The 10,361-nt window shown below is 48.2% G+C and overlaps 1 protein-coding gene across 8 annotated transcripts in view; it reads right to left on the reverse strand.

Moving 5' to 3' along the window:
• Nucleotides 1-10,361, reverse strand: part of EPS15L1 (epidermal growth factor receptor pathway substrate 15-like 1) — an 86,471-nt gene that overhangs the window by 31,478 nt on the left and 44,632 nt on the right. For all 8 annotated transcript variants that reach the window (XM_010845596.1, XM_010845595.1, XM_010845597.1 and 5 more), the window contains 3 exons: nt 6,196-6,319; nt 5,257-5,307; nt 3,320-3,456 (listed from right to left, as the gene is read on the reverse strand). In XM_010845596.1, the coding sequence (XP_010843898.1) occupies nt 3,320-3,456; nt 5,257-5,307; nt 6,196-6,319 (312 nt within the window). The remainder of the gene's footprint in view (nt 1-3,319; nt 3,457-5,256; nt 5,308-6,195; nt 6,320-10,361) is intronic.

The raw sequence follows: 10,361 nt of genomic DNA on the forward strand, positions 1-10,361 counted from the left end.
AGTTCAAAAGCATCAATTCTTCGGCGCTCAGCTTTCTTCATAGTCCAACTCTCACATCCATACATGACCACTGGGAAAACCATAGCCTTGACTAGTCGGATCTTTGTTGGCAAAGTGATGTCTCTGCTTTTTAATATGCTATCTAGGTTGGTCATAACTTTCCTTCCAAGGAGTAAGCGTCTTTTAATTTCATGGCTGCAGTCACCATCTGCAGTGATTTTGGAGCCCCAAAAAATAAAGTCTGACACTGTTTCCCCATCTATTGCCATGAAGTGATGGGACCAGATGCCATGATCTTTGTTTTCTGAATGTTGAGCTTTAAGCCAACTTTTTCACTCTCCACTTTCACTTTCATCAAGAGGCTTTTTAGTTCCTCTTTACTTTCTGCCATAGGGGTGGTGTCATCTGCATATCTGAGGTTATTGATATTTCTCCCGGCAATCTTGATTCCAGCTTGTGCTTCCTCCAGCCCAGCGTTTCTCATGATGTACTCTGCATGTAAGTTAAATAAGCAGGGTGACAATATACAGCCTTGATGTACTTCTTTTCCTATGTGGAACCAGTCTGTTGTTCCATGCCCAGTTCTAACTGTTGCTTCCTGACCTGCATACAGATTTCTCAAGAAGCAGGTCAGGTGGTCTGGTATTCCCATCTCTTTCAGAATTTTCCACAGTTCATTGTGATCCACACGGTCAAAGGCTTTGGCATAGTCAATAAAGCAGAAGTAGGTGTTTTTCTGGAACTCTCTTTCTTTTTCCATGATCCAGAGGATGTTTAATGCAATTATACTGATAACTGCATTAAATGTGAATGGACTAGATACTCCATTTAGAAGGCAGAGATTTCCAGACTGTTTAGAAAAGCAAGGCCCAACTGTTGATATACGCTCAACACAAAAGACATCAACTTCAACTCCCAGATAGGTTGAAAGTAAGTGGATAAGAAAAGATAAAGCATGCAAAAAATAAGCATAAGAAAAATGAGGTGGCTATTTTAAAATGTGATAAAAACAGATTAAGACAAAGATTATCACCAGAGGAAAAATGGAACCCTTTTAAAGAAAAAAGGTCACTGCATCAGGATGATACAACAATCATCAATATGCAGGCAACTGACAGCTTCAAAATATATGTAGCTAAACTTGACAGAATTAAGGGAGATATGGACAATGCTACAATCATAGAAGAGCTTAACATCTCAGCAACTGGTAGAGCTAACACCTTAAAAATAGATGATCAGTCCTCTATAGAACATAATGGAAAAGAGTATGAAAAAGAATATATATGTATGTATAACTGAATCACTGTGGTGTACACTAGAAACTAGCACAACATTGTAAATCAGCTAAACTTTCAATTAAAAAAAGGAAAGAGGGGGAATTCCCTGGCCGCCCACTGGTTAGAACTCAGCACTTTCACTGATGTGGCCCAGGTTCAATCCCTGGTTGGGGCACTAAGATCCCCCAAGCTACACAGGCGTGACCCCCTTTAAAAAAATGGGGGAAAAAATAGACCTTCAGAACAACCACCTTGACCTAGGTGGCATTTACAGAACATTATACCCAACAATGGCAAATAGATACTCTTCTCTACTGTACCCTGTTATGTTCTCCAACAAAGACCATAAAACGAGTCTCAATAAATCAAAAAGGACTGAAAACACACAAAATATATTCTCTAACAACAATAAATCTAGTTAGAAACCAATATTATAAAACACCTGGAGGGAGGCAGTACTTTGAAATGAAACAACACCCTTTAAGTAATCCACGGTTCAACAGAGCATTCACAAGGGAAATTGAAAAATATCTCAAACTGAATGACAAGGAAGATACAACATATCAAAATGTGTGGAATGCACCTAAAGCAGTGCCTGAAGAGAAATGCGTAGGTTTTTTATAAAAATAACTTTATTTATTTTTGGCTGTGCTGGGACTCCGCTGCTCGTGGGCTTTCCTCTAGCTGTGGCAAATGGGGAGTATTCTCTACTTGTGGCGTGCAGGCTTCTCATTGTGGAGGCTTCTCTTGCTGTGGAGCCCAAGCTCCAGGCGCTCGGACTCAGCAGTTACGGTTCCTGGGCTCTAGGGCACAGCTTCAATAGTTGCAGTGCACAGGCTCAGCTGCCTCGCAGCATGTGGGATCTTTCCAGACCAGGGATCAAACCCGTGTCTCCTGCAGTGGCTAGGTGGATTATTTACCACTGAGCCACCAGGGAAGCCCAGAAATACATAGCATTAAACAATTACATTAGAAAAAGAAGATCCAAGATCAATGACCTAAGGTTGGATCTTAAGAAGTTAGAAACAGAAGGCCAAAGTAGGGAGAAGGAAATCATGAGCAGAAATCAGTGAGATAGAGAACAAACAGGAGAGGAAAGTAACACAGCCAATAGCTGGCTTGTGGAAAAGATGAATCAAATCGATCCACACGGAGGTGAGAACACAGACCACCAACATCAGGAATGAAAGGGGGCCCTCACAACCGGTCACAGAGACAGAAACGCTCCGGGTTAATCCCTGCCTTCAAGGAGCTCTGGGGCTAGGGCGGCAGACCAGTAGGTCCACGGACAAGTGAAAAACCAAGGCGTGGGTAAAAGGAGGGCAGAGGCGCAGCCTAGAGCGCAGGAAAGCTACATGTGGCCCTCACTTAGACGCAAAATCCTCATTCCATCACAAAGTCTCTTCTCTGCGTTTTAAGTCCTCGCTGACACCAATTTACACCAGGCTGTTGGGCCTAATGTACAAAACACAGGGCTTACTGCTTGCTGAGGGGTGGGGAGCACACTCAGCGCGGCAGCCTGTGCGTCTGGATTTCTCCTGCCACGGCGGGGACCCCCTGGGGCAGGCTGATGCCAGTGTCGCCATCTGCACTGGGCACTCAGGCAGCAGGGCAAACCTGTGGGCGTGTGTGGTGCTCTGTTTTGTCTTTGTTGGGGGATGCAGTGGCCAAGCAGAGAACCCAGCCAGTGGGCCTGAGCTGAAGGGGCACCAAAAGGGATGGAGGGGTGACAGCTGTTCAGGACACAGAACACCCTGATGTGGGCTCACCAGACTGCTGGATGTGATACCCAGCTTCACAGGGCAAGCCTCCACAGGGACCAGCAGAGATGGTCACGGTGCCATCCAGGAAGGAGGCTGGGCCTTCTCGCCAGCTCCCAGGGAATGGCCCAGCCTCCGACGGCTCTCACTTGCCAGGCTTAGCAAGCTCAGTCTGAGAGAGGGAGGCCCTGATTTGGTCCATGCGGGTGGGAAGGGCTGCCTTCATACAAAGAGTCCGCAGACGGGCAGCACCGGGACAGCGGCCCTCCTGAGGGCACTCACCTTTGACGGTAAGGAAGGGTTCTTTGTGAACGGGTCTGAGGTAAACGGGTCGCTCTTTGTCTGCTTCTTAAAGAAGTCATCAGGGGTGGAGCCACGGAATGGGTCACCTTCTTTGAAAGGATCCCCACCGAATGGATCTGGAAGGTGTTTTGGAAAGAGAAGGAAAAAATTGTCCCATGAATAAACGCTATGCTTAGTGAGAAAACTCCCATTTAAAAAAAAAAAAACACCACAACTGACTGACACCACTTATGTGAAATTCTAGAAAATGGAAAAACCATAGTGGCAGAAAGCCAGTTAGTGGCTGCCAGAGATCTGGTGGCACAGGGGTGGAGGAGCAGGAGGGGGCCTTTAGGGACAATGCAGACAGTTGCTCTCTCATCTGGCTACACACAGGTTGAAACGCATCCGATTCTACACTCAAAATGGGCGAGTTCTGTGGCGTGTTCATTACACCTCTCAACAAAATCAGTAGGAACAAACAATGTGCGAAAGTCCAGAAGGACAGAAAGCAGACTGGCGGCTGCCAGGGGCTGAGTGGGGGGCACTGGCAGACGCGGTCTCCTTTCAGGGTGACGGAGACGTTCTGGAACTACATGGAGGTGGTAAGTGCACAGCACGGCAAACTGACCACAGGCCAGTGGCATGTGCACTTTAAGACGGTTAACCTGTACTATGCACATTTGTCAGGCTTGTGTTACACGAATCCTACCTCAAGAGAAACAGATAAACAGCAAGGGAAAAGGAAATAAACAGGCAGCACGATGCCAACACTGCCATGCCCAGAGTGTGTTCACGTGGGGCGCGGGCCTGGCGACCAGGAGGAGAGCCCCCACCACCCAGAAGAAACAAAACACTGGCCTTTCTTTCTTTTCTCTATGATGTGTACCAATTTTTTTTTAAGTATTTAAAAAAAAACCTTCCGTTTATTTTTGGCTGTGCTAGGTCTCTGCTGCCACTCGGGCTTTTCTCTAGCTGCAGGGAGTGGGGGCTGCCCTCTGGCTGTGGTGCCAGGCTTCTCACTGCAGGGGCTTCTCTTGTTGCAGAGCACAGGCTCTGGGGCACATGGGTTCAGAAGCTGTGGTGCACAGGGCTAGCTGCTCCCAGGCGTGTGGGGTCCTCCCGAGGCAGTGACTGAACCTGTGTCTCCTGCATCGGCAGGTGGATTCTTTACCACTGAGCCACCGGGGAAGCCCAAGATGCTGGGCTTTGGTGCAAAGTGATGCTGTCCTTCCCTGCTCACTGCACCGCCACCCCGAGTATATGCGAGCAGAAGTGCCACTGAGCATGGGCACCACACAGGACACCTTGATGGTGGCACAGCGGGCACAGCAGGCACAAGCGACCGGGAGTCTGCACAGTCGTCAAGCACCAGGGGCTGGCGTTCTGGCTCTCGTTCTCATTGTGCTGTGCGACCAGCAGGAAGGGGCACCAGACTGAGAAAGGGAGGCACAACGGAGCTTCCTTCAGAAGCTCGCCTAGCACAGGAGGCGGCAAGGTGTTTCTCCATTTCCCTCAAGCTGAACTAGGAATGGGAATACTCTTCTTTTTAAGTTTTTATTGGAGGAGGGCACAGCAACCCATTCCGGTATGCTTACCTGGGAAATTCTACGGACAGAGGAGCCTGGTGGGCTATAGTCCATGGGGTCATGACGAGTCAGACACAACTCAGCCACTCAACAACAACAACAAAATAATTGCTTTCCAATGTTGTGTTGGTTTCTGGTGTAGAGCAAAATAAATCAGATCTATCTACACATATATTGCCTCTGTTTTGGATTTCCTTCCCATTTAGGTCATCACAGAGCACGGAGCAGAGTTCCCTGTGCTATACAGTAGGTTCTCGTTAGTTATCTAGGAATGGGAATATTCTGAGGACCAGTTCACAGAACATTTCTTTTAAGTAAAGAAGGTTATTTATTTACTTATTTTTTTACCTGTTGAAGCCGTCTGTTGCTCGGCAAAGGGGTCGCTCTGGAATGGGTCACCTGGATTAGAGAAGAGAGAACCATTCAGCTCTGTGGTAGAAATGACCTGGGCAGAGCAAAGTGGGAAAGCAAGGGTGGCCAGTGGCTGAGGGAGTTCATCACGGCAAAGATGATGAAGATGAAGCAGAAAGAACTCGGGCTACTCAACGTGGGCCCAACGGTGGGGAAACACAGGACCAGCCTGAATTCACTCTCTTTCTATGCCCTGCTCATGGCTCACCCCTCCCCTCCCCATCACCCACCCTCTGGGGTTCCAAGAACCTGAGCCCCCAGAGCGGCCCCCTCCTCAGCCTCCTGGGACACCTGAGCCTCGGCAGCTGCCCGAGTCATCTCTCAGAACTCGGGTGCTTCTACTCCAAGTCTCTAACTGGAAAGGCACTCCCACTGCCCTCTCCCTGCCCTGGCATTTTTCTCAGGAAAATACAGATAGCCTTCTTGGAAATAGTTTTGCTCTGCAAAAAAAAAAAAAGAAAACTTAGGAAATCTTGTTTCTAGAATTCTTAGTTATTCCTGACCCGTGTGGCTCTGGGTGAACTCGCTGTGGGAAGGCCTTAGAGCCTGTGCATGTGGGGATCCGCTATTTACTAGGGGCTCCATAATCACTGCTACGCCTACTTATCTTAGTCCTGCAAGGTGGATGCAGTCTCAGGGCCAAGCCAGTTACCCGTGAACGTGGGCGTGTCACAGTGAGCTTGGAGCTCTTCCCTCCCCCATGCAACACCACAGCTCTTCAATCACCCAGGGGAACTGAGAGATTCAAGAGGCCAGTTAGTCTCCAAGAATTTCTTTCCTCCCCGCACGTCAGAGGGTGCCGCCAGTCACGAGACAACCCAGAGGGGCACAAAACAAACAGCCTTGCAGTGACAAAGTGGGCGCCAAATGAGGTACCTTTGAAGGGATCGGCTCCTTTAAATGGGTCTGATTTGAAGGGGTCTTCTGCTTGAAAGGGATCCGGATGCAATTCTTGGGCATTGTTGCTAAATAACAAGGCTTTATTTTTGAAAGGATCGTCCTGTAATTTTGCGAAGAGACAGGACAGGGATTTCATTATTTCAGATTTAAAGCCAAGCACAGAATTCTATACCTAACCGGTGTATTTTCCCCTCTTAAGTGATGTGACCCTGATGAGAGTAGTTTTTATAAAAAAAAAAAAAAAAACAACAGAGAAGGCGGATTTTAGTTAATAACGTCAACAACAGTCCATTCATTGTGATAAATGTACAAGACATTAATAACAGGGTAAGCTGGCTGTGGGTTATACAGGAACCCTCTGCACTATCTTTGCAACTTTTCCTTAAGTCTTCTAAAGTGAAAGTCTATTTAAAAATCGTTCGGTGGAAGCAACCCAGGCATCCAGTGATGAATGAATGAATAGGCAAAGTGTGGCATGTCCATACGATGGGGTGTCACTCAGCCTTTAGAAGAAAGGAAATTCTGACACACGCAACACGGATGAAGCCTGAAGACATCAGGCTAAGAGAAAGAAGCCAGTCACCGGAAGACAAACACTGTGGGATTCTACTTCCACGAAGTCCCTAGAGCCATCAGATTCAAAGACACAGAAAGCAGAACAGTAGGCGGTCAGGAGGATGGGGAGCAGTGCTTAATGGTATGAAGTTCTAGAGCTTGGCTGTACAACATGAACACAGTTAACGCGACTGAACTGTATAATGAAAGATGGCTAGGATGGTAAACTTTACGTTATGTGTCTTTTACCATAATTAAAAATATTTTTTAATATATCACTGTGTCAGAAAAAAAGTCCTATTTTTGGAAATGTCAGAAAGAAAATGTAACAAGTCCCTCCAACGACTGCAGCTCAAAGCCTCCTGGTTCAAAGGTGCACCTCCCTCAAGCAGCTTTTCAGAGAGCGTGTGCCTATGTGCGCATTTTTAAAAATGCCTGTTTCCACACCAAGAGGCACGATGGCTATTTACATCCAGAGAGGAAGTGCGTGCTTATACAGTTAGAACTACTAGAGCATACACAGCACTTTGCATTTTTTCTTTAAAAAGTGCTTATTTGTAGAAACAAACAGCATATTTAAATCAGCGGTGCATGGGGGGGACTTGCTTTTGAAGAGCAAGTTTTTATAGTGGAAAAATTACCTGAAAGGGGTTGGGGACGGACCTCACAATATATGCGGGAAAACAGTGCACTTGGTTTAGAAATACTGAGATATTTTGGTTCAGAAAGACACACCCTCAGTGAAAACACAAAGGTTTCACTATGACATTAAAAAGCACAACATCCTCCTTGAATCTGGCAAATGTGTCAGCATCCTTGGGGCTGGCGAATTCAGCCATTATTCCAACTGACCGAGACCAGGTGATGAGAGAGCCGGGGCTTCCATGAAAACGCAGGGCAGTGACGTCAGAGGTGCCCACGGGAGGGTCCTGACTAGGCTGGGTGACTCCAGGGAGCGGGATGTGTCTCAGAGGTACCAGGGCAACAGAAGCCCCAGGCTCCCGAGGAATGGACCAAACACCCCTGCCCTCTGACGGACGTGGAACGGTTTTCCTTACCTGAGAAAGATTACCTAGGGCCTCCAACCACAGGGCTTCCCGAGGTGGATAAGCCAAGCCAGGTCTTGGGCAATTGAGTGCCGATGTCCCCAAGCGCGGCGCCCATGTCTGCGACACACAGACTCAGTAAGGATGCTGTGGTGCCAACTACCATGAGATGCCCATGCCAGCAAGCACCCAGTGGGGGTCTGAAACAGACCAACATGCTGGAGGAGTCCTAACCTACGGAAGCCAGGCAGCCAGCAGGGAAAATCAACACCCTGCAGCCCTGGGGAAAGGAACATGTTTGTTTCAGAAGAAGAAACAGAGATGGTGAGCGACCTGGATAAAGTAGTGAACTGAGAACGACAACTTGGAAAACTAAACAGAATGGAAGCTTCTATTTGGTTTTTAATTAGCAGTCACATACCACTGCTAATTGGTACTTTTTTTTTTTAATGTTTTCAATTGCCACTTGGAAGACTTGACAAGTAACAGTGGACGATGGCAGAGAAGACACTGATTCCTGGGTGCTCCGGCTGCAGTCCCCCTAACTGAAAGGCAGGTCTGCCATCTCTCTCTCAGGAGCGACTGCTTGGCCTGAGGTAGTAGCTGCTCCCTCCCCTTCAAAGGAGAAGCCTAAGACGACCCCGGCAGGATTCACGTGGTTAGGGTAACCATTTACCATTTATGGATTCCATTTCAGGTTCAGAGCAGAAAGCTAGATTTGCCCTGGCACAAAGACGCCATCAACTCCACCATCTGCTGACCACCTACTGAGGAGCATGGACCATCCGCCCACCTGGGAGATGCAAGTGTCGTGGCCAAGCTCGCGGCAGAGAGCGAGCACCGTGAACAAGGAGCTCCCTGACCAGTCTTAAGTTCTGCATGTCTCAGGAAACAGACGTGACAACTCCGAAAGGGCATCAAGGTGGCATTCTGTGACGCTCCTCGCCTTTAGACAGGGGCTGGGCGGTGGTGTGCCGGTGCAATCAACACTCTCAAGAGAAAATAAAAGCTCTGCCTGATAGCCACTGCCAATTCCCATGGTGCCACTACCCCACTGTGGCTGATGTCCAGTTACCAAAGGTGGAGCTTAGGTTTACAAAATTGCTATTCAATCATCCGCTCTGAAGAGTCAGTAAAAGCGGCTCCAGTAGGCCAGGGGCTGAATGTGACAGGCCAGCCCGGCCTCCGTGATGAGTCTGTGGTGAAGCTGAATTCTGCTCCTCTCTAGCAGACAGGCTGGCTGAGCACCGACTCCAAGGATGAGAAGCCAGTACCCTTATCAGCAGATGAGACACAGGAATAAACACGGCTTTCAGATCCCTGCCATCTTGGACAAAGTCAAGTCATGTGGGCCTAACAGAAACCCAGTGACTTCAGTAAAACTGTCCAGACTTACAACGCTCTAGACACACCTCTTTGGTTACACTGGTTCTCAGGAAATTAAGCCCCTTACTTTCATCCCCTCCGAAGAGAACTAAGAGACCTCCCTCTCCTTGGGAACAGTCTTGAAATGTCCAGGAGTGAACAAAAGCCCTCTTCACAGTGTTTATTAAGAAATGGAAACAAACCAAAAAGTGAGTGCTTTAAAGATTGTATTTGTGCAACAAGATATAGTTTTTCTTCCAAACAGTGGTTGTGGGTTTCTATGTAACACATGTGACGTCAACGTTTCAAGATGATTGACCATCATGTAAACATCTGTAATAAGATGAATAAAAATAAAGGCAAAAAAATCTGGGGGGGTGCCGGCAAGGGTGGGGAGAATCCCTATTTTCCAAATGACACTTCCCTGCCAACTTTTTATCCAAGGAAACCCATCTTATCAAAGCCTGCGCGACAGAATTTAAGAGTGAGCTGTCCCATGAACTAAGACAGAACGGGCAAGCCAAGAGCTGTGAGGGTACCTGGACAGACGGCACAAGTAAGAGCAAGGCTATGAGGCTGGAACACACGCTGAGGCAGACAGACGGTCAAGCAGGAAATTCCGCCTCAGGCGGTGCATGAAAGAGGACCGTTCACAGTCTATTCAGAGGATGAAGCTGCCTAAACCGGCCCTGGAGCGGATACGGAAATCCCTCGTTTTGCCACTTCCAAGTGGAGAGGAATGTGTGAAGGGCAGAGGGAGGAGGTGAGGGCCAGAGATGGGAGACAGATGAGAACACCAAGAGCATCTTCTCAGTGCTCTGGAGAATTAGGCATAAGCTTTCCCGTGAATCCTAGGGACAGAGCACTTGGCCACTGAGAAAAGAGACATGTCGAGAAAGGCCCAGAGTCTCACATAAAGAGAGAGAGAGAGGCTGAACAGTTATGAGGAGGGGAAGGACTCCACAAAGCGAACAAGGCCAAGAGCAGGAGCCTGGAAGAGAGAGACGGCAGTGCAGGGCGTGCGGCCAAAGGCTTTGGGGCAGCGCACAAGGAAACTAGAGACCAGCTGTGTCCCCCTGGCTCCCGCAGCAGCACAGAGACGCCCTCATTAGTCCGAGTGAGCCAGAAACCGCACATGCCAGGACTCCGGGCCACGGCAGTGAAGCCCAGCCACAC

Source organism: Bison bison, unplaced genomic scaffold (genome assembly GCF_000754665.1).
Source record: "Bison bison bison isolate TAMUID 2011002044 unplaced genomic scaffold, Bison_UMD1.0 scf7180017864221, whole genome shotgun sequence".
In the NCBI taxonomy this organism is placed as follows: Eukaryota; Metazoa; Chordata; class Mammalia; order Artiodactyla; family Bovidae; genus Bison; species Bison bison.